The sequence below is a fragment of the Crocodylus porosus genome, unplaced genomic scaffold (genome assembly GCF_001723895.1).
Source record: "Crocodylus porosus isolate Cpor-Errol unplaced genomic scaffold, CroPor_comp1, whole genome shotgun sequence".
NCBI classification, from domain to species: Eukaryota; Metazoa; Chordata; order Crocodylia; family Crocodylidae; genus Crocodylus; species Crocodylus porosus.
Genome location: NW_017728886.1, coordinates 244,227,350 through 244,252,562, shown reverse-complemented (window position 1 = coordinate 244,252,562; position 25,213 = coordinate 244,227,350). Strand labels below are relative to the sequence as shown.

The 25,213-nt window shown below is 39.2% G+C and overlaps 1 protein-coding gene across 1 annotated transcript in view; it reads left to right on the top strand.

Moving 5' to 3' along the window:
- The window catches only part of CSMD3 (CUB and Sushi multiple domains 3), a 332,707-nt gene that overhangs the window by 67,806 nt on the left and 239,688 nt on the right, over positions 1 to 25,213 (top strand). Inside the window, exon 5 of the mRNA XM_019552043.1 lies at positions 13,138 to 13,254. Coding sequence (XP_019407588.1) covers positions 13,138 to 13,254 — 117 coding nt within the window. The remainder of the gene's footprint in view (positions 1 to 13,137; positions 13,255 to 25,213) is intronic.

Below are 25,213 nucleotides of genomic sequence, written 5' to 3'. Positions count from 1 at the left end.
CCCATTCATAAGATTTCAAATTAAAAATGTTGTTTTTTAAAGCGGGTGAAATATGAGTACGTTAATTTAAAATTTCTTGAAAGTTCAGACTTGTTTTCTTATGTAGATTAAACTTATCATATAGTTTTAATTTCAGTGGCCAGTGCATGGGTAGCACTCCAGTTGTATTCTCCCTGCCCTTGGCGAAATGAAAGAAGTGATGATAGTTAAATCAGAGATCACTGTAACAATACAAATACGATCCACCAGTCTAAGCACAAACATAAACAGTCTACTGACAGTCGTAATACGATCCTGTGTGATATATGCAGGAAAGAATAATAACATGAGCAAATACAAACACTTTTTTGTGGATTGTGTTACCTCATTGAGGTTGGTGAGTATAATTGTTGCCTCTTATTCAAGATTAAGGGAAGAAATAGCTAAATTCCTGTTATGGTCAGATAAAGGAAACAATGAAGGTCTCTGCTCCAAAGTCACTGCACCTTGGTGGTGTCAGCTCATGGTGCAGAGGACAGTGGAGGTTCACTGTTGCTGGATGAAATGTCATCTCTTTATTTTTTATTTGCAGGGGTTGGGGGGGTTGACATACATTTCAAGTAGCTATTTAAACTTGAGTTATCTTTAGCGAAAAAATGAGGTCAATTATTTCCTAGCAGCGGTAAACCACTGGCCATTGTTCTTGCATCACACATCACCACTCCTTTTCTGCCCTCATTGTTGCTGGAGCTGGAGCCACTGCAGGGAAGGTGCAGGGTATTGGGGTTTGGGGAAAAGGGCAATAGTGATGGGAAGGGAAGGTTCCTCCCTCCCTCCATTTCAGGGCCTCTTAGACAGCACTTGGCATTTTCCCTGCCCACTATTACACTATGGTGTTTCAACTGTTTAAAACAGGGCACTGGGTATTTCATGGGTTCTCATGGTTTTTCTAGAGTAGGCTGGGTATGAACCAATAACCCATTTAAAACAGTCAGTGCCCTGTCATCATCTTATTTGTAGTTGTGCAATCAAATGTACGACAGAAAGCCATATTGCGCCATCCATTTTCAAGCAGAATTCCCAGTTGATTCCAATGGGAAATTCTGTTAAAAATGAATGACACAATATGGCATTTAGATTCTGCTATTACAATGAAATAATATTAGATTTCTTGCCTGAGGTGTTATAACGTGGGCATTCTCAAGGCAATAATTTGAACTTCAGGTATTAGTTGCAGGAGGGGGAAAATTATTTGCCAGTGAAAAATAAGTTCTTGAAGATTTGAATAATTTCAGTCCTACTTTGTCTTATGCTTCAGTATCTTTTCCTTCACAGAACTTTCTCAAAGCAGGCTATGTGCACATTTTTGCTCAAACTGCAGGAGCATGATTAAAAAAACCCCAAAAAACAAAAAACTCTCCACTTGGGTAGTGAGGGGATACAGAACTGAGGCTTTTCACCTTCATTCTGAATCCCCAGGAGCTGCAGAGAGCAGCTGATCCATACTACCTAATGGCAGGAACTACAGAGGAGCTGAAATCCAGGGGCATGACCATGACCTGCCAATGGTTGTGTCCTTTCTTCTCTACACAGATCATCCATATTCTTTTGAAGCAGCGACTTTCAAACTGCACCATAGAACCGTGGGGTCACACAGTAGGTCATCAAGGATACCCCCAATCTCTGCACAAATAGTGAACCAGGCTGGGAGGTGGTGTGCCGCAGTTGCTGGACTGTGTCACTGGGCTCAGCATCAGCTCACATGATAGGGGCAGGGTTCCTCAGCAGAAATGATATGAAAGGGTTCTGTGATCTTTAGGAAGTGTTAAACCCACTGCTTTCAAGGATAGTTTGTATTTAAGGGGTCATTGCAGGTCAGGATATGAATAATGTTGGATAATGCTTCTTATGCATTCAGCCTCTTTGATGGTGCATTTTCATGAGCAGATAGAACTTAGCTCTTTGATTGCACATAAAGAGGGATGTGCGTGAATGATCTGGCAGGCAAGAGTAGCTTAAGATGGTATTATTGTTTTCTTAAATGTGACTCTTAAAGGCAAATGAAGAATCTTTGTCTTTTCTTTTTTTTTTCCAAATCAAGACACACATTACATTGAATTCAGCCACAAACATGTAACTTTTACCAGCGAGTGGAATTCAAAAGTTGTGTTTGGGAACTGTTTGGGAGCAGTGCCTCAGTTACCACTATCATCAGAACTACTGCTTCTCTGCGATTACTCTACTACTTATGTGACAAGAAAATGAAGAAATCATTCCCTTGCCAATTTTTTTTTTCATGTACCGAAGAGGGGGGTCTTTCAGAATCTACACAAAATGCACGCTCATCAGTGGAACGTACCAGTTGCCCAGTGATCTTGAGGGTTCTTTCTTTCCTCCCATCTCCCCTCCCTACCCATGCATCTCATTTCTCATAATTGGTTGGCATTTTAGTGCATTTGTATTTTTATTTTTCTTATTTTTTACAGGAAGTTTATTGTAGTAAGTATTATGAGACTATTAAATTCCCCAAAACCTGGCCCCAAAACATGGCCTCTTCATACAGAATCTGATGTATTCTGAGATACAGGTTTTTAGACCACTGGATTTTCCCAGAAGAGAGGCTCTGGGTTTATTTAAAGGCTACTGGGTTTGTCTGGTTACTCAGAAAGGGCTGAGGAAGAAGTGATCCATTTTCCATGGGGTATGATCCATATAGAGGTGTTCAGTTGATGACCACACTTTCTGCTCCACAGAGAAGGCAGGCCCTGCCAAGCAGTACTGGTTCCCCTGGTTCTTAAAGACCTCTTTTGTCCTTTTTAGGTGTTACTTTAATTCTTCTTAGACTATCTGATATGGCTTACCCACTGCATAGCTATGGCACCATCAGTCTTTGGGTAAGGTAGTATGCAACCAAGCGTTGAACTTATCTGGAAAGAATGGGCTTTGCCCAACTGAGACATAATCAGAGCTGTTGTAAGTGAATTCTGTGAGTGTTAGGAGTGAGACCCAATTATCCAATTGCAAATTAAGGTAACAAAAAAGGTATTGTTCTAAGACCTGATTGGTCCTCTTGGCTCGTCCATTTGTCTGTATATGGTAGGCAAGTGTGAACTCCCAGTAGGCATAGGGCTTCACACCAGAACCAGGAGATGAATTGGGCCACATGATCTGATACAATGCAATCTAGTAGGCCAGAGAGGCATACCACTGTTCTAGGGTTGGACTGACTAGCCAGCTGATAGTAAAATAAGGCTATTTGGCTTCCATTTGGCTTTACTCATGGAAAACCTGCAGCAGTGGGACAGGGAGAAGTATCCCTGGAAGTTGCAACATTCTTTTGCACTCCCAGGACCACCTGGTAGGCTGACCTATGGGGAAATATCAGACCTCTTTAAAGCTGCTGAAACCATCTCCCTCCAGTATTGAAATACTGTAGGGTTCCTCTCAGCTTTTCTTTTTTCACCCTATGTTGAAGTCATCTTTTCAGGCCTGAAGTATCTACTTCTCTCCTTCCTGAGCACAAGCTAGTCTAAAATCTCTTTTGCAAAATGTAAAAATCCACACAATTCTTCATTTAGCAGCAGAGCAGTTGGGGCAGGAATTTAACATGAAGGGGTTTAGAAAATACAGATGGGCAGCAACTGAAGAATGAAAAGAAGCAAGTCCCTGAAACTAAGGTTGAGGGAAGCCTATCCCAGAAATAGGGAAAGGGAAAAATAACCCCCCCAAAGTATTGTGGTATGAGTACAACAGGACACAAAAGGAGGGTGGGGGGCATGTAAGTGGTGCACACTATTTTACACGGAGGACAGAAAGCATAACGAACAGTACTTAGGGAAAAGACAGCATGCAAACAACAAGGAAACAATATGAGGGAAAGCAAAGATGGCAAGATGTGGCAGAGTGAACAGGAATACAAGGAGACAGTACAGCATTGGATAATACATGAAAACAAGAAGATCGTAATTCAAAAGCAGTAGGGGTACATTACTGAAGATAAGTTGACATAGGCAGGAGAGAACAGTAGGTGGGAGAGAATTATGATGAAATGCTTAGCAAGTATGTCAGATATGAAAAACATAAAATGGGTTATAGAAGTTGTTAAAATTCTGCCCACAAAAAGAATGATCACAGTAATAGTTACAAGTTATTGGTCAATTTATAAAACACATATATAGTCTTTATTCCAGTAAGTAATAATTCATAAACTACATCAAGCAGAAGAAATACCTCAGAACTTGCTAGTCTTTTGCTATCGATTTTAAAATGCCAGTGTAGTCACAGATTTTAAAACTGTTTTAAATAAAAAATGTTATACTTCACTTTATTCCTAGAAGGGGTACTGGCTTGTGATAGGAACTGGAAGTTGTTAGCCAAAAATGTGGATATGTGAGAGGGAGGGGATAAAAAAATAATAATACAAAAAGAAAAACCTGCCTACTTCAGAATTTCTATTACATCAGAAAGTATATAACTCACCAACTGACTGGTTGCCACAATGGCATGTAGCAGGTCTCCTGCTTGAATCACCAAACCATGTTGAGGAAATTTATTCATGTTTTCCAGTCAAGAGATACAGACACTGGGTTAAAAAGTGAGTCCTCTAAATGTTATCAAGGTGATACTTAAGTAGCAAAGCCATAGTTCAACACAAATGCAGTAAAGGTATTTTTTCTTCTTATTATCTGAAAATTGTCATCTGTTAAATTCCATCAGGATGACAGTCTTCTCTGGTTGCACACTAATCTCATGCATGGAGGAGCTGACAACAACTGAAAGAAAAATAGATTCTTCCTCTGGTAAAGACTTCCCCAGAAAATGTTTTGTAAAAATGGAGTAGCCTGCTGAAACACTGCTGATCAGAAATTAGAGCAGCCAGTTAATGCACATACTTCATCCTGGCCTGTGCAGCAGGGACTTTTCCAGACTTTCAGCCTACATTATCACAGTTTGAAGTCTTGAGTAAAGGTAGCAAATTTCATTTCTACAGTGAAAAGGAAAACAAGGATAAAAAATAGGTCTGTTAAGTCATGGCCTCTAGAGTTTGTCTAAGTCCAATCATACTTCAGTAATTTTCAGGTACTAAGATTATTTTTTTAAAGAGAAGAAGATAAAGAATATTTATTTTGCATATTGTATACCATTTTCTGATAGAAGCAAATACTATAGAAGCCCATCCCCCAGAATGAAAGAAGTAGCAGGAAAAAATGGTCTCTGTAAGCAGGTTACCTAGACTGCTGGCTTCTGCAAGCAGGCGTTGCTCCCTGGAGAAGCTCCACAGCCAGTCCTTACAAATAAAACTCAGTGTTTAAGCAACAAACAAGAAAACAAAGAAAGAAAGAAAAGCAAATCTTTCTGCCTTGTCCCAGGCACTAGTCCCTGTGGCCCCTGACCCAGAAGCCTGCCCTCTTCTTATAGCAAGCTATTGTGCTCATAGCTTGCCTCCTCCTCTCCAGGGAGACTTTTTGAAGGACATTCACAGCCAGGTTCCCTGAAGCTAGTCTCTCTCAGTAGGACTGACTGTTCCCTTTTAAAAGGACAGGTTGCTCTATTGCAGTCTCCTATTTAAAAGGAAGAGAAACTGAGCATTGCCATCATGTTGCTAGACCAATCAATCACACGTGCATCCAAAGGCAATTCTAGTACAGAAGTTTTCAGAATAAATGATGTGTATAGCTCCCTGATCTTGGCCATAGATACAGCACCTGCTCCCACCACCCATGCGGTGGCATAGGTCCCTCTGGTACACAGTGGAACTGGGGCAGCTTATGCACAAGGCTAGGTGGCTGGAATGCAGGTGGCTCTCAACTCATGCCAAACTCGAATGATTGTGGTGTAGATCTTACAGGACTTTTGCATGGCAATGGTGGCAGTAAAGGAGCTTTTTTTCCGACTGCCATTGCATCTGCAAAGTGTCTTCTGATGGAATTGTTCTGGGTGGTGAATGGCCTGGTTAATCCAGTTTGTCTCTGCCCAGAAACTGAGTCTACTTTAGTCCACTGTGATGTTTGCCAGCTACTTTTCAGACAAAAGCACCCGTATACTACATGGCTTGGTGACTACCAGTCTTATTGCAGAGTCAGAGTTTGAGGTTAAAGAAGCCTGGTTGTGCCCTGTTTATCATTTTAAATCACTGTCACCCACTGATGTGGACAAGTGCTTGAGGGATAAAGGTGATTAGTTGTGGATTGGACCCATGCCTATTCTGGCTTATAAAAGCCAGCAGGGGAAGACTGGGGCCACTGCTGGTAAGAATTAGCAATACCTCCTTTTGGATATTTTTAAGTCTGTGATTGTCTGGCCCCTACTCAAGACACCACCAATTGATGCTGACTTCCCATCTAGTCTTCAATTTCCCCTTTTTGCGGAGGGTCATTGAATGAGTGGTTGCCTGACAGCTCCAGTTGTATCTGAATTCTATCAATCCTAGAAGGTAGTAATAGGTGAGTGTCTCTCATCCCCGCTAAGGACCTTTCACGTGAGGTGCCTCAGGACTCCATCTTTTTGCATCTTCTGTTCAGTTGTGTATGTGAGGCTATATGGGTCTGTGGAGAGGGAGGGGATTTTAGCTATCTGGGAGGAAGGGGAAGCTGGAGGGCTAAAAATAGCCTGGTCAGTGTGGAGGGGGTAAGAGAAGCATGGCCTCAGGGCTGGGGTGAATGGCTGGGCTTTTCCAGGCCGAGGGCTGCACTCCAAACTTGTACAGACATTTGAATAGATGAGGCATGGGTTAGCTTAGTCTACTTATTGCACCACCCCAGGTGAACTAAATTACATTGGGCTGGCCATTTTTTTGCTCAAGCTAAAGTCCCCAAACATATGTAGAATTTGGCACTTAGATCAAGTTAACCCTAGTTAGGTCTATCTAAGTGTAATGTCTGCACGAACCTTCAAGTACATACTCCTATGCTCTACTGCAATGCCTAAAATCAGCTGAAAGCAATCTCCTGCAAATACTATTAGTACTCCAAGTTTACTTAGTGAAAACAGGTGTGAGGTTGCTTTTTGGGGTTGCTCCTTAGCTCTGGAACTCCCTCCCTCTTGTGACCTGCCCAAGCCCAAGCGTGGACATTTTTCAGAAGCATTGCAAGACCTTTCTGTTCGGGCATGTTTTCTTTATTCTAGTTGCCCCCTTAGGTTTTTCTGCTTCTCTTATTGTATTCTTTCCTGAGTCTTTTGTTGGGAAGGGTGCCATATAAATCATATACACAACAACAACAAAAAGCACGTAAACAAATAGTTGCATAAATAAAATTAGTGTATATATCACATACACCAAAAAATTGAAAAAAGCACACAAGAAAACTGTCATGCTATAAGGCAAATATGAATTTTCAGAGTCAAACACCCAAACATTAGATCACTGCAAACTTAAGTTTGCCTGTGTATCTTTTTTTCTCCTTCATGTATAATTTGCCTTTATTACCATATCATTCATTACTCAATCTCACAATTTTTCCCCACCAGCAGGAATCCTTTCTCAGTCAGAGCATAAAGTGGGCCTGGTGAAGAGATGAATCCAGGTTGTATATTTAAGGAGGTTGTTATCTTTATAACCTCAGCTTTTTTGTTATAAAAGTAGAAATGCATGTAGTAAATGAAGTAGTGGATGGAAGGAGGTAAAAAGATGATCTCATGGTTAAGACAATTGAATGCTGACCTGGAAAAGTGATTCAGCCATAGATGTCGTGTATCATGTAGTGGTTTTCATATATTCAAACTGACTTTTTAGAGGTAGTCACAAATAGTGTATTTCCATTTTTTGGGTGCCTGACTGGAAACCAAGAGTCTGATTTCCAGAGCCTCAAGTACCCATTTAAGTCAGCGATACCACCTTCCTGAATATATAAAGTCCTTTGTGCTCTAAGTACCCTGATAATCAGGTTATACATGTCTCAAATTGGACACTCAGACTTAGTGAACATGAAGCTCTTTTTGTTTGGGTTCCCCGTTTGTGAAATAAGAGTACTCCTTGAACTTACAAGGACATTGGGAAAATAAACTCACTGATGGACTACAAAGCATATGATGAGTATCATGAGCATTAAATATATTGTCTTCAGCAAATAAGGCATGAAATTGCATATTTAAAAACAGAAAAATATAGTGCATGCTTGTTTGCAGCAATAGCTTGTGAGAGCAACAGCTGCATATCAGCAGCTTCTTTGTCATTTTTTCTTTGAGAGTTCATTTCAGAATGTGGTTATTTAATTTCACCCATATAATTTTTATACAGGCAACTGGTACATTGATCACATTCTGTGATCAGCCTGTGTAGGATCCTCTGGTCCTTGAGCTTTTGTTGTAAAACATGATGACAGACAAAGTGTATTGGTGGTTTTTGCATATGCTTTTTAGGCAGGGTTTTGTTCTCTGATGTGATTATTGAGAGGGCTGGATCACGGGGAGAAGTGGGGAGAAGTGAGCATCTTTAAAAATTTCCAAAACGATGTTTAAAGAAGAATGTGTTATTCTGGCAATGTTAAATTCCTCCAGTAACTCACTGGTAAACTTGAACACCTTCATGTTCTGGAGCTGATTTTAAATTTGACATTATAATCATGTTGGATCATAGTAATTCTTTTTTTTTTTTTTTTGTCTTCATGAAGTTGTCTCCATCCTATATCAAAATTTCCAGTTGCAGTTGTAGAGGTTTGTTAGAAGCTCCGAAATAATTTATCTAAAAATTCTGATATCACTGATAATGTCATAACTAGGCATAAACCATGGCTTCAGACTTGGGTTATCATTCTTCTTACAATCCTCCCTGTTTTAGGGGTTTACTGTGTGCAGAAACACCACAACAAAAATAGATAGATTGCATCTTCTGTTCTCTCAACTCTCTTTCTGCTGGTGCCCAAGCAAAGTGAAACCACTGGTTTATCAATCCAGGAACCAAGGTTATGGCAATTTAAATGCTCTGGTGTGCAAGCATCTTTAGGGCTTAGATTACCCTAAAAATGGTGCTCCTTAAATAAGTCAGTTCACCTCAGTGGGTAACTAACTTTAGATTCTGGGTTAGCCTAATCTTACAAGGGTTAATCCAACCTAGTGAATACTTGCATTTGTTCACAGAACAACTCCATGTCTGGGAAAGCCCAGCCACTTGCCACAGCCCTAGGCCTGTGCTGGTTTAACTTGCCCTCCCTGACCATCCTGTTCAGGCTATGTTTCCCCATGGACCTACCAAACCTCCCTTCCCAGGCCCACCAGCCCCACCTGGACCCATTAACTTTCCTTAAACCCTTCAGTAGGCACACCTTTTTAGCCCCTCCCCTCCAACTTATTTATCTCCAGCTGCTCAGGCTCCTTCTGCCAAGCAGAAGATGCTTGCATGCATGGGATACCAATTCACATTTAGGTGGCATACACTAAGTTGCCCAAACCTGAATCTGGTTCCACAAACACTGGTTCACACTCCACATGCTGTCCATGTTCAGTCTATTTATGTATGTTTATGTGTCTATATTGCAAGGGAAATAAAATGACAAAATCTGTGGAAATGCCAAACAGGACACTTAGGAGGCCTTTGGTTGTATAGCAGGTAACCATTACACCTTAAGGCTAAGTATAGACGGTCAAAAAGCCCAAGGCTGAATTGATTCAGTCTTCACAGGTTAGCCTAAGCTGCAAAGATTGAACTGATAAGCAAGTGAGCAGACATTTGCTTTTGATTCCAGAAATGCAGCCACATGTCTGTACTTGCCCAGGACAGAAACCAGGGAGGGGGGCACTAGATCACACCTCCTTGCTTGGCTGGGGCAGCTGGAGAAGGCAACTTGTGCCAAGGCTAGTTTGCCCACCCTGTTGGGGGCAGGAGGTTGTGGGGAAGGTGCAAAGCATGCTTTGATGCTGGGGGACTGTGAGTTAATTTGAATCTAGAGGGGATCTGGGACAGAAGTTCAATAAACTGATTTAACCTAAAACAGCTCAGTCTGATACTACATCCATCCAGGTTTATCTTAAACCAGTATTGGCCATTTTGAAAGTAGTTTATGTCAATTACAATTCTATTGTGTTATAGATTTGAGTCAATTTCCAATCACTTATATCAATTTATGTGTAATTTCTGCCCCTAGCCTAAGTCTTACAAGGAATTATGTGTTTGTATATATATGTGTGTACATATAGATCTGTAATATAATATAGGTATATTACAAATGTCTGTAAAAGAAATGAGGAAATGATTTTATAAGCTCTGTTCCTTCACAAACTGTAAAAAACAAAACAAAAAAACCCAGGAGTGAACTTGTGACTTCATTTAAATCAGTGACATTGACTTCAGAGGGGTCAGATATTTACCTTGAGTTTTTTCTCAAATCCACACCAGTCAATTAGTAAACAACAATAATGAGGCTGGAACTCTATTAGGAAATCATTATCACCAATTTGTCACAGTCCTTCATTTACCCAGCTCATGGAAGGAGAAGGGGAAAAAAAAAGAAATAAAGTATATTGCTCAGAATCAACCTTGTTTTCCCAGTACTCCTGTCATTCTTGCCTCTTACCTTTTCTACTTCGTTCTGTTTTGCATTCCATCCAACCCAGTTCTCATCCCTGTTTAGGTTCAAATTCTATACAGTTTTAAGCTTGGACGTAATTTTATACATTTATGTATTGCTATAAAAAACAGTGGCAATACTGGAGTATTTAAACCTGTTATAAGTCTTTATAGGTTCATGACCTAAGGTTGTACCTTGGGAATCAGGCATTATTTTTTATGTTTGTGTATCATCCAGCATAATAGGGCTCTAATGAGGCTACTGGGTCAGTAATGTCTTAGTACGAATAATAGTTGCATGTTGATTTTTTTTTAATCTGCCTCCAGTCATCTCTGTCATCACTCATTAAGTCTTCAATTTAAAAATGTGTGCTTCTATCACAGAAAATCATTTTTCAGTCTCATGTCCATCTTAAGTGGAGTCAGTATGTTATTCATGGTGTATTTGTCTGTGACATTTTTATTTTACTAAAATACCAGAAGCAAAAATTAACTTGTTTTGTTCTTCCTTGACTTATTTGTGTTCTCGCAGCTGTAGTTGAGCGTGTTTTTTACCCAGGTGCTTTGTGAAAGTTAAAATCATTGGGGCCAGTACTCAGAGACAATGACTTGCTTCTTTTCAACTCAGTTAACTAAGGCCCTTGGTAGTGAATTTAAGTGTTGAGATGATCCACTTGAATCAGAGCTTAAGTAAATATTTCATAATTTAATCCAATAATGATGAAAGCTAGAGTCAATGTCTTACATAGAAGATATGTTTATAAAGCAGGGGGATACAAAGGGCAGCCATAAGGCTGATATATACCTAGGCTAACATGATTTGCTCTAAATAGAAAAGTCCTACTGAACTTTAAGAACAGCTGCAAATGGACTCCAGGAAACACAGGGCACTTTTACATGTACTCCAGGGGTGGAAAGGTGTGTGAATAGCACAGGTCCAAGGACCGAGCCTTGGGGGACCCCGCTGCCCACATCTTTCCAGGTCAATACTGACCCATCCACCACCACTCTCTGGGTGCGACCCTTAAGCCAATTTGCCACCCACCGGACCATGTAATTAATTATCTGTGTCACAGCCACTCAGTTTGCTTGATTTAAGATACAGTAGGAGATTCAAACTATTCCCTAGGCATGAAAATACATATGGTCTATTCATTAACATATATTTTTAATTATTTATTTTGTTTGACATCTTGTTTTTAATACCATGGTAAAATAAACAACTAAGCTGGATTCTTTGGGAAGAAACTTGGAAGACATAATTCTTTTCTGTAATTTTCAGAATTCAGAAGATATTAATTATGTAGTGGGTTCTTGACATATCGTAAGTAACATGCATACATTCTCCACATTAGGTAAACTGTTCTTTAACAAGGGAAGTCATTTGTGCTTTGCAAAGTTATTTAAGTCTCTTTTAAAGAAAAGATGTATCTGATCAGTCTTTTATCTCTACACTCCATTTAATCTAGTTTAAAATTGATTTTGTAATTGTAAAAATATTTACAAGGAATAATTATGAGTGATGTCAGAGTCTTAGCAGCAGATGAATTTTTGTATTAGTGAATTTATGAGAAGCATGACTTAAAAAAAGAATACATCACTTGAAATCTATGTAGGTAAGTTTTGGCAACTACATAGCAAATTTTATATAAATGCCTCTGAAAATCTATTTTGTGGCACTGGAAGAGGGAAGGCTTATTTCTGGCTTGAAAATATGAATGATAATGAATTAAAAATGTATTACTAGCCTTAATAACAGACAGGAAACTGTGGAACAAGAATTCATCCACAAACTGTACTGTGCTAAGTATGGTTTAAACATAGATTATGGATTATTATCTCATCATCGGGATGAGCTTTTGTGACCCCTTTTGTTCCTATGGGTTTACTGCACATTTGTTTTGCTCTCCTAGCACTGACTCCCTCCTTCCTATCTCTTTCTCTTTCTCCCTCTCCCAGCCCCCACCTTTGTCTTTTGTGTTCTAATTTCTCTCTCCTTGTTATAATTTTGCTTTCTATATATCCTTTACAATATCTTTGGCTTACAAAAGCTTGTGGACTATTTATGTCTGATTTAGTTAGTCTATACATGTGCATATGCATTCTGCCTTCTAACCTTGGTCATGCCCAATGTTACTGCAAATATTAGTTGATTGGCTTTTATTGAGGTACTTAATATTAATATTGTTGTTTGGAAGACTTTGTTGGGAGAAAGGGCCACATTCTCAGTTAATATAAAAAAGAGGAGTTCTCAGGCATGTCAAGATGTCTTATCCTTATTCCTACCTATCCTTTTTTTTATTTTGAGTTATGAAACTATTGCCATGAGTAAGTGTTCGGCATTCACCCCACCACTATATGGTGGATTCTCATATATGAGAAATAAATAATAGTATTCACTCAAAAGAACACTGGCATTTGATATATACAGCCTAACATTTTATTAACGTAATTGATCAGTTATAAAGAAGTATCCTATTTTTTTTCTGGCAAATTGCACTATCCTCCATGCTCATTATTCAGATAATACATGCATTAAATCTAATGAAAAAGTTACTCATAACTTCAGTGGCTTATAACAAAATACAGCAACTTACATCGGGCTTATCACCTTCTGAATATTATATAATTAAATACTATACATATTGTCTTTCTAGCGCCATGTGGGAGCCGGTCAACAGGCTCTGAAGGAACAGTGTTATCACCCAACTACCCCAAAAACTATAGTGTTGGTCACAACTGTGTTTACTCCATTGCTGTTCCCAAGGAGTTTGGTAAGTAAGATTAGTTTCATTCTTACTGTTTCTTGCATACTTGCCGCTGCTTCTGCACTTATCTTTCTGGATACATTTCATAAGCATCATTTATGTTGACAAATATTCATACTGCATTTTAAAGAAACTTTTGAATGCTAATATTTCTCATTACAGATTTGATAAATTCGACATTATGCAGATGTTCTCTTGTTAATATCTGTATGCACACTTGCCTAAAAATATATATTTTTAAGACAATACAATTTTGAAAGTAATTGTGGTTTGCTTAGTATTACTGTGCTTTGAAATGAGAAATATATTATGGATACATCAGTGTTAAAGAGAATAGGTGAAATTTAGCATTGGCGCAAGTTCATATTAATGATTACTGTGATTCCACACAAATGGAGGTACACCACAAATTACTGCTGCAGGGAAGGGTTGGGAGTTACATTGGCTTTAAATCTTCACAGCACACTCCTAATTTAGGGTTTGCTGATCTGTAGAGAACCTGCCTTAGGACCTTCTTTGAGTTAGAGCATCCTATCCCTTTCTACCTGTAGACTGAGGTACTGCCCAAAATATTCACAGTATTGCAGATTGAGACCCCACTCCTGATATTTCCTCCGTGCCAGAGCTTGTAAGATTCCCCTTTGGTTATAGTTGGCTTCTGTCACTTTAGTGACAGACAAGAGTATTCAAAGGATCACTCTCTGTTGAGATCCAGCATTTTTAGGGCCTTTTTAAAACATCCCAGTCATAGAGTAACCACAGAGGTAGTGATGATTTCAGTCATAGAAACTTTCTGGTATACTGAACTCAGTGACTGAAAAGAAAGATCAAGAGAAAGGGTGCTTACTAGCCAGGTAGATAATGTGCGATATATAAATGTGGTTACTAGCCAGGACAAAGAAGGAAGTATATAGGTAAATTAAGGATAAAGACGACGTTGGAGTACATCAAGAAGAAAAACAGATGACACAATAATTTATCAAGGTTGCAGCATACAGAATTTTATAGAAAATCAGTAAGATAGGGATTAAATAGATCAAGTAATCATTATGGAATGCAGAAACTAAAATTTCTAGGTTGTTAAATTAAATTGTAGGTAAACTTCTCATGACTGAATTATGGTTTGATGGCTAATTTGTAGCAAATGAAAATTAAAAACATGTTCCTTGCAAATGTTCCTTGCTCTCTCAAGAGAACTGCTGTTAAAGGACACAAAGAAACACTTACCTTCCTACTATCAGCAGTTGGTCCTAGTACATTAGGTTTGGAACATAGCAGAAGAAAACCTCAATCCATGTTTGCATCCTATCCACAAAACAGAGAATTTCTAGTTTCAGTTATAAGGATTATTAGAGGATGCCTGATAGAAACACCATAGTTATTAATTGGAGTAAGACTATACAGTGAAGTTTAAAGATAAGATGAAGAAGTTGAAAGAGTTACAGAAGGAAAAACAGAATTATGTGTAATTTTGGCTTTTTAATTTTTCATATTGTTCACATGACTAGTTCTATCTTACTTCTACCCAGTTTCAGCATACCTTGACATTGCAATAATTCATTAATATTTTATTTCTTCAAGCATGGGGAAATATTATGTACTTAGATTACATTTTCAATAGGAAAACAGTTACAATGTATGTGTGAATAATTCAAGTGTCTTCAAACAGGTTAGTTGTTGAAACAGAATATGAGATGATAGTTCAGTCCATCTTTATCATTTCACTTTTAGATCCCTGCACAAGGACTTAATGCTTACATAGAAAAACTTTATCAAGCTATTTTCTAACTGTAATAAGAGAAGTGGGAAATGGGCTATGAGAATGGTAGATGTGGAGGAGTTCCTTTAGATAAAACTATTTTCAAAACAATTTGCTTTCTCATAGGTTATGGTGACCATTAGGGTCCAGTCTTTGCTGGTACAATCCCATTTTATATACCTGCCCCAGATCTCCTGTTGGTCTGGTCATATGAACGCTACTTGTACAATAAGTATGTTTGATGTTGAATATCAGATTTCCATTTCAATGTGAAATATCATATCCAAACAATGTGGTAAAGTCATGAATTTTTGTTCTGATATGTCATGTTTTCTAGTTTGTCCCAGCCCTAGGTCTACCTAGATTAACCGTACCTAATTTAAGCATTAAATCTAATGATACAACCATGTACTAATGTAACAGGCAAAATCATGAGTTTTAGTAAAAGTATTGCCTACTTCAGTGCAATAAAATTCCTGTTATCTGGCACGAGTAGGGAATGGGGGGTAGTGGATATCTAAAAGTGCCAGTTACCAAAATCCAGCAGTTTTTAGCCAGATGCATAGCAGCAGGGGGCAGGGAGGAGGGGTTGTGGCGGCCACACGTGAAGAGGCTGCAGCACAGGATGGTTGGTAGCAGCATTGGCTGCCACATGGAAGCTTTCCTCTTCCCTGCCCCACCCCATCCATGTCTGGCCGGCCGACCAGACATTCCAGTTCATAGAGTGTTCTGGTTATCAAATGCTGGATAACAGGCATTTTTTTACTCTATATAATATCATTAACAAAGTTTCTCTATGCTTACATGCCAATTTTAAGATCAGAAAAGATGCAAACAGGGAATGAAAAGATACTAGGGCCTGGTACATTAGTGGTTTTTTGTTAGTCTACAAAGTCAATGGTTTGCAGCTGGAAAGGACACAAGCCCAATAGTGGCGATCCCTTGAAATACATGACATCTTTTCATACAAATTAGGGTTTACTTGATATACTTAAAACATTGTCTCTAGTTTTAGATAACACAGAGAGATTTACTATGCTTTAATTGTGGAATAGTAATCAATTTGTAACCTTTGTAGAATTGGAGTGAAGTGGACCATACTCACTATGCAGATCACTTGCAGCTTCTGTTGACACAACAACGTTTGTTCAAACAGATAAGCTACCAACATGCCAAAATGTGGATGACTACCCACACTGGGCCAGATCTTTTTCCTCTGTTATGGTGCCAGGGTCATGCAAAAGAGCTAGAATCTAACTGCGGCTGATCAGCTAACAATGTCCTTAGGTCCCAGGATCTTGGATTTCTTAGGATAGGCAGCTCCAGGTCAGTCACACCACTGTCATCCCAGCATAGGGGCATGCCAGACAAAAAGGGGGATATTTTAGGGAACAGAGGGTACATCAATATGAAGCACTAAACACACAGTAGACTATATCTACTGTGCATTAGCATGTCATGGCAAAGACTGTGCTATTGCATTAATACACAGTAGAATTAATCTACTGCATAGTAGCATCACTAAAAAGGCAAGCGCCGCTGTGATTATAGGTACTAAACTTAATGTACAGTGGGCGCGTCTACACATGACTCTATGTCTCCGGAGCAATGTGTTATGGTGATGTAGGGTCTGCTGACAAGAAGTGTGATGTCATAGCTACATCACTGTAGGAATGTGCTCCCTCATTATACTGCATTGCTATGATCAGGTAGCAGCTAAAAATAACAACATAGCAGATTTTACTGCGCCAGCATCTAGTACTTCCAAATGCACATATAGACATGTCCAGTGTGACGCAAAGTTCGGCTGTAATCCACCAAGTTTCAAAAGGCACATAGTCCCTTAATTAGTTGGCATAAATTAATTGCGTCTGCATCAGATGTCTTGACAATGAGGGGCTGTAAAATTTTTCTCAGCCTGTTGCCAAGCAGACCTTGGTACATGAAAAAATCTCCCATTTGCTTGGTCACATTGAGTTGTAGTATAGAATTTATGAACTAGTATGTGCCTGTTAGTTCCATGGTACACACTGAAACCAGTTTTCTAATACTCAAGCACAATCACCCTTTTTCTATATGTGTAGATGATTTGCTGTTGAATTATAAGTACAAGTGTTGAATTACAGTACAAGTTGTGCCATGTATTGTGCTTTTACTGTTCTATTATGATTAAGCACAAATAGTGACGTTAGCTGATTTAGCTTATTATTCTTTTCCATTGCTTTGTTAACAAGTATATATCTCATACTAACCATCATTTAAACTTTGGGGGCTTCTGATCAATGTTGCATGTATATGTGTTTAGACGAGTTCACTCATCCCACACTTGCTCATCTAACTCTCCACTTGGTGCTTGTAACCAAATAGTACATGTCAGGAGATGTGGATGGCTCAAGACTTTTTTCATATAGCCTCTAAAGAACTTGGATCTTAGCTTGAATTGTATGTAATGTTTGAACTAAAACGTACCTTTGTGTCACATGTAAGTGGCATGATCTATCCTTACATGCAAACAGTTCACTTCTAGACCTAGGATAGGCATTCATAAAGCAGTATGCAATGCACTAGTGAAATTGATGTTTTTTTAAGCCATGGACATTTCTTTTTTATTCCCAGTGAGTTCTGGTGTCTTTATTAAAATGCAAAAGATGTTTGTCCGATCCTAGCTTTGTTTCCATCATTGCCAAAATTCATTAAGTGGACCTCCAGCCAAATAATTGCCTGCCCCTGTTTTAGTCCTGACAGCTGAGTGATTAGGGCATCTGCCCTAAGAAACCAGGATTTGTCAAATAACAGGTCAGGTATTATTTGTTCCCCTGTCTAGCTCTTTTCCTGAAGCAGAGTCTTTGCCTCTTCTATTTATCATTCACTAGATAGATGGAGAGCTGTAGGAGAGGGGGTTCTGCTCCATTGGGAGCAAGGGTCCAGGCTAGAACCCAGGCCTGCTCTCTTCTGTTTCAGGGAGCCACATGGCCTCTATTTTGTGTGCATCCTAGTGACCCCACATATTCTCTCTCAGCTGCCACAGAGGTTCAGCTTCAAATTGAATGCTAGAATGGGGGCTGTAGTTTAAGTTCTGTGTTCAGAAGTTGTAGTAAAACAGGTTCAAGCTCCCTCTCAGTGAACAGGGGGCCTATGACCTAGGTTTCCTGCTTTCTGGACAAGTGCCCTACTCAAGGGAGGATCCAAAAGGAGTGCAGAGACATGGTTACTCCTCCCTTTTCAACTGGACCTGCCACAGGAGCCTCTGAGAACCATTTAAAGCCCCAAAATCATGTAAAAATACCCACCCTCCCCTCTGTTCTCAAAGGCATATTCCCTGTGCCCCACTTCCCTCTCATGCTGCTTTCCCTGCTGTCCTGGGAGTAGGGGAAGCTTCTAAGCAGCTCTTGTCTGCTCTGGCCAGGCTGTGTGGAGGCTTGGCTCAGCTGGAAACTTCATCAACAACAGCAGGAGCAGCAATGGGAGGGGGGAGCGGAGGTTGAGGGATCATGGAGGAGAAGAGAATGGGATTCTTAAATGCTTTGGGGACTTTAAAAGAGGTCCCCAGAGGCTCTCACAATGTGGCCTGCCTGCACTGGGGGGAGGGGGAGGGGAGCAGGGGTGCAGCCACCCCTGCAGCACAGGTGGCTGCTCCTGCACCCCCTTTTGCCAAATTCTGTATCCGCACATGGCCCTAACCACTTAACTATTGAGCTAAAACAGAGAAGGATCCTCCTTCTGTCTAATACCCGCTAGTCAGGGGTCAATATAAAATATTATCATTTAACTACACATATTTTATGAACATGTATAATGCTGTGGCTGCTTGACCAATGCATTGCTGACTCTGTATAAATAGGATCCACGTGAATGCTTATTCATTCATACTACGGCTGCATCCAGGTGAGCATGGCCGTTTGGCTCCTTAGACACAACTAGCAGTGGGACACCTTGTGTCTTGCTGCTAGTTGTCCCCAGGGAATGCCCATGTCACGCGCCCTCCGGCACATGGCAGTTTATGCCAAGTGGGGCAGGGGAGGCTGCGGCCAGCAGCGGACTTACCTGAGTTCCTGGGGGTTGGGGAAGCTGTAGCTGTGTCGCTTTTGCAGCTTGGAGCCTGGCTGGCAGCTGGAGTGTGGTTCTGGCCAGCCAGGCACTGGTTTTGAGCAGTGCACACTTTCCCTGTGTGTACCACCCCACTTCTTTCTGCAAAGGTTTTTTGGCCCCTTGATCTCCAGGGGTCAAAAAAGCCCAGCGCGGGAAATGCCTGAATGTGCAGTATGCGGCACCACAGATGGGTCTGCAGCACCACATACCACACGGCTGTGCTCATCTGGGTGCAGCCTACATGGGTAACAGAATGGGAAACTGCATGTAAGTAGCAAAAATGCCACTTACAGGGCTGGGAAATGGCCATTTAAGTATGCAAAGTGAAATACAACTTAGTACTTAAAATCTGTTGACAATGGAAAATGTGTAGTTTGAGAAATATTTCCAAGAAATATGGATAATGTTGGCCATATTTGTAATAGTTTAATTTTTAGGATATTTCTAGATATTTGCAGTTGAAAAGAGGGGATAAGGGCAGGAAAGTGCCCACTTAGCACAAGGGGAGTGGGTGACTGATGCACAGATTTTTTTCAAGCCATTCAGGTGACTGCTCTTTATCATTTCACCTCCTCTTTGTCCACTACCCCACCGCTACCAGCTTGGCTTCTAACATTCCAGCTAGCAGAGTAGTTTCTAATAGCTTCCTTTAAAAGCAAACAAAATAAAACATACCTTGTAGAGACATGTTTGTTTTATAACCCTATGACCTCTTGGAGAAATACCTAAGTTTCATTTTTATCTGAAATAAACCCCCAAAACTGCTTCCAAATTTTAGGCATATTTATTGACTTGAGATCTAAAAATGCACATAATTAATGTATTTGCTCCAACTGTTAACATTTAACTGCTAATGTTTCTAATATATCATGTTACATTCAAATGTAGTTGCATAAAATAGCTACTCACAATTGTAATGTGGAGAGGGTTTTTTGAGGCTTTGGGGTGAAAATGGGTTATATATTTTCTTTTTTAATTTTGGGTCTATTTAGATATTTAGCGAGAAGACCTATCTAAATAAAAAAGACTTAGAAGACCTTGCATTAATCTATGCATCTTCTTCAATGACCATTTCAAGGTCTTTACACATTGATCTTATACAGAGAACTCACCACAAAAAGAGCTCATTAGAGATCCTGATCTGTCAGTTTAAACACAGACCATGAATTTAGTCTTGAACTCAAATCTGAACATGGATTGGAGCACTATTATAGCTTCCCACTGTTAAATATTGAGTTAACCTGATCCTACCCTCATATTTTATTGCTATACTTGTTAGGAGTGCTCTAAAAACAAAATCTGCTCATAGATTTTCAGGCAGCATGGCAAAACGATACCAAACAAGATGTCCAAGGGTCAGCTGTAGAGAAAAGAAATATCAGTCTAGCCATGTTGGTGAGCAGAAATAATTCGGAACCATTTACCTTGTAGAGTCCCAAGAGTCATCTATATCTAAGGCAACCGTGTAACTCTTTTCTCATAGTCTTTTTTGTAGTGAGTGGTAAGAGGCAGGGTTAATACTCATGGGGCGGTGGGGGTGACAGAGAAAAGGAGAAACTTTGAGTAAAAAATAGGAACAATTAAGATGTCTGCTGAACAATATTGCCTTATATTTCCTATATGACGTGGGGAATTCTCATAGAGGACAATTTAAACAAATTAAACCAATGTTAATACAGTGGGGAAAAAACAATGCAAAAGCATACTGGATATGTAGAAGCAATAGATATTTTAACCAAAATAAGGGGCTGGAGAAGTGTTTGATGGAATGAAATAAAAAACTATTTCATGTGCAGTTTTCTGCTTTTCATGGCTAAATTTCTATGGAAAAATCACTGCACTGTAGCCTTTTTCCAATGTTTCATTATTCTGTCATGCAGAATCACAGCTGCAATATTTCATACCATGACAGGTTTAAGCTAGAAGATAAATGATTCACAAAAGCACACAGCATGCCACAGGCAAAGTCTTTTGTAAACACGGAAGACTCATCATCTCTGACATTCTCCTACTGGTATTTCAAATGGTGTAATGATGCCTAATTGTTTAATACTGAAATCCAGCACTGGTTACAATTAAAATGCAGATGTTTTATATTTTGTCCTGTTTTGCTGACTCACACAATTTAATTTGCATGGTTTGCATTTAAGAGTACAGTTTATGTTTGCATTTTAAAATCATCTAATAATTAGCAAAACAGAGGAAAGTCTATCTCAAATAGCCTGAGAGGGAAAGGCATTTTCTTTTGTTGGAACAGTAAGAAACATTGTGCACTGCACAACAGAAAGATGTAGGCATATTTTATCAGGCATGTTAGAAGGGGAGGGAGAAAATCACCCCGAATGGCCAATTCCAAATCTATTACTGAAATCAGCCTTTAAAAATATATATATATCTTGAATCCTAACAGGCATATGTGTAACTGGGAATTATCCAAATTCAATGGTGAATTGGTATTTTCCATTTCTATTGAAAAATAGTGTTCTTTTTAATTGAAGAATGCTGCTAGCAGCACTCAATATATGTTTGTGATATCAGGTAATATGTGTTTCTAATATTAGGTAAAAATACATCAGTTTTTGTTGGAGTTAGCCACTGCTGTGTTTTTAGTTCCTCAAAAAAGTAAAGGCAGCAATTAAGTGTCTCTCAACTTTTATTCAGTTTCAGGAGGACAGTAACAGCCCATGCTTAATTGTGTCCATAAGTATCTTACTGTCATACTGTCTGGCAGTTTCTTAGCTTCTTTGCTTCCTCAGGAATTTTGAGTTATAAAATGATTCCCCAGGATTTTTTAGATATTGTTATACAGCACCTGAAATTGCTCTGCATAAGGAAGCAAAAGATAAAAAATAGGGAGGCCAGCAACAACTAATTTATGAGAACAGTTTCGAAAAGATTTATTTTTTAAAACTATAATGTGCAAGTATGACTTTTATTCTGCCAGCTGAGCTGAACATAGAGCAAATAATCTTATCAACACATATTTTCCCTGTTAGACACTTCATTGAATCTGGAATCTGTGGATGGTTTAAAAGCCACGTTATGCTAGAGTTATTTCAGCAGTGATTCTTTTTCTTTCAACTTCAGTTCTCATTTTCAAAGGTAAAACCAGGGGTGTCAATAGCTGATTAAGCAGCAGAACATCTTAACTAACTCCAATAAGTAGAGAACAGGAACTAAAATTAATTGCATTAACATGGCATATATGATTTTCTGGACTTCTCTCCTTTAGCACATTTGCATGACCTTTCTTTCATTTAAGAAACCTTTCACACATTTACTGGTGGAGACTTTCAAAGTAATGCAGGGTACTTAGCCAATACATATTCTATTAACATTAAAAGGAGATATCTGGTTGTGCCCCTGCAAAGCTTTGAATATTTCAACTGCATGCTCTTTGAACTTCAATATTCTACTTGATGGAGTATTTGTGGACTTTGCTCTGCATTTTTCTAATACTTTATGACTCAGTCCTAAATTGTGCTGAGCATCCTTAACTCGCATTGACGCTTATAGAGGATGATCTGAAATATTGCTCATTTAGGCTAACATAGATGAGTATGTCCAAACTTACTTTCTTTAATTAGAAGATATACCAACAAAGTCAACTGAACTTTCCGAATGAATAAGGTAAACAGAATATAATTTATTGTCAAAACGACCACCACTCTTTCATAAAGTATTATTATACATTATATTCTATAGCTTAATTCTTGTTTGAACAACTTTATAAAACTTCAGAATATCCATCACAGTAGGAAGGAATGACAGTTTCTTCAAATTTCCTGTATTCTATTTCCAACTCTGCCAAAGAAATAAAACAGTCTTAAGAAATTTGTATCTTTGTTTAATGATATAAATTTTGTCCTACTTCACAGCAACATTGTGGTGATTACTTCAAAACTTACCTAAAGTTTTCTTTCAGTATTTGTAGAACAGCTGTTTGTATACACAAAATAATACTGGTTATTAAAAATATTAGTAATTATTTATATGAGTAATACTGTTAGTCTAAATATGATTATAGCATTTTTCCCTTTCAGTTTTAATAGTATTGTTTCTCCATGACTGTTGCCATTTTATTCTCTTTTTATACAGTACACCATATCAACCATCTTAAAGTTCTTTGGTCTGGTTTTGTGCACAGCACTGATAAATAAAGTGCGGGATGTTGTCTTTAGAAGATTGTAATGTTGAGGTCATACTCATTGTCGCATATCATTGATGACTACTTTAGAAGGTTACTGCTAGGTGTGTGCGAAGTGGGCATTATTTGATTCGGATGTAGGTTCGGCCTGATTCGGGGGACAGTGATTCGATTCGCTGATTCGGATCACTGTCCCAATTTGATTCAGCCAAATCTGAATTTGAAGATTTAATTCTGATTTGAAGAATCAGTAATTTGGCCATAGACACAACTTTATATGTTTTTTCTGCGTACCTGAAGGTAGCAGGTGCGACTCGTGAATGCTGAGATGGTGGGGTGGATGGAGTGTTCCGCGGGAGCATGGGGATTCCTTGTATGCTCAGCAGTGGACCCAGAAGTAGACCGGAAGTACTTCTGGTCCACTTCTGGGTCTGCTGCCAAGCATGTGGGGGATTCCCCCCGTGCCTCCCTGGCTCAACAATCAGCCATAGGGGGACCCTGAGTGCCCCCACAGACCAAGGAGGCACCAGTTGCTGAGCTGAAGGGTGGGGTCCCCTGCACACTCTGCGACAGAACCAGAAGTGGGCCAGAAGTACTTTTCATCCACTTCTGGGTCTGCCACTGAGCAAGTGGGGACCCCCCCCATGTTCCCTTGGGATGCTCCATCTGCCCCATATCAGCATTCATGAGCCGTGCCTAGGACCTCAAGGTATGTAGAAAAAACATATAAAGCTGTGTCTATGGCTGAATCATCGAATCTTTCCGAATCTATCTGAATTGATTCTGAGGCTTCTGATTCAATTTGGAGAGATTAATAGGTCTCCTAATTCGATTCAGATTCAGAGATTGGGCTGCTGAATCGGGCTGAATCTCTTCCAAATAGAATCAGTGACTGAAGCTTTCACACCCCTAATTACTACTGCCCATATAACTGATTTAAGCAGTATTGATTTGTTGTTATAATAAGCTTACCCATCACCTATGCAACTTCCTTTTTTAATCCCGTTTTGCAAATTTCCTCAGGTATAGTTTGGATATTGCTGGTGACTTGAATTTTCTCCTTTATATTTCCCTTTCTTTCCTTCCATTAGATTAAAGTGCATTTACTTTGCATTAGGTTCACTAAATTATTGGTGCTAATGTTCAGGTACAAATCCTAATTAGAACTGAGGTGCCTTAGAGGTGGGTGCTGATTTCTTTGTAAAACAAGATCCCTGATGTTTTAAGCAGTATCATTAGCATATGTTTACATTGCAGTAATGACAAAATGAAAACCAAGAGAAACCTCGGTGTTCTAGGTGATGTGTGAACTTGTAAAAAATGCCAGGCTCTGCCTCAAAGGTCTGTCTAAGACAAGCTGGAATAAAGAACTTGGGATAATAAAATAGGGAGATGATTCCAAAGTTAACACTTTTTTAGACAATTGAGTTTAAGTTACTTTAAAACTTGATTTTGTAGTGGTGGTAGTAGTAGTAATGATAAAAATAAAAATAACAACAATAATATTAATATGAATGGCAAAAATAGAGTATGAGAACATGTATATTGTGTGAAGTTTCAATTTCTCTTAATGGTTTATTTAAATGAATTGATGCAAAGAGAATGAAATTGGTTTAAAAATTAGCTGTCTTTGGCAAGTTTTGACCAAATTGTCTCATTTTTCTTTATAGACATTCATCAAAAAGTCTTGTTTGGTCTCTTGCCACACTGCTGATCCTATTTTACTGATTCCTAGAATATCTTTCATAGATTTCATAGACATCAGGGCTGGAAGGGACCTCGAGACATCATCGAGTCCAGCCCCCTGCCCAAAGGGCAGAAAGTCAGCTGGGGTCATAGGATCCCAGAAAAATAAGCATCCAATTTACTCTTGAAGGTGTTCAATGTATGTGCTTGAACCACCTCCACTGGCAGACTGTTCCAGACCTTGGGGGCTCGGACAGTAAAGAAATTCTTCCTTATGTCCAGCC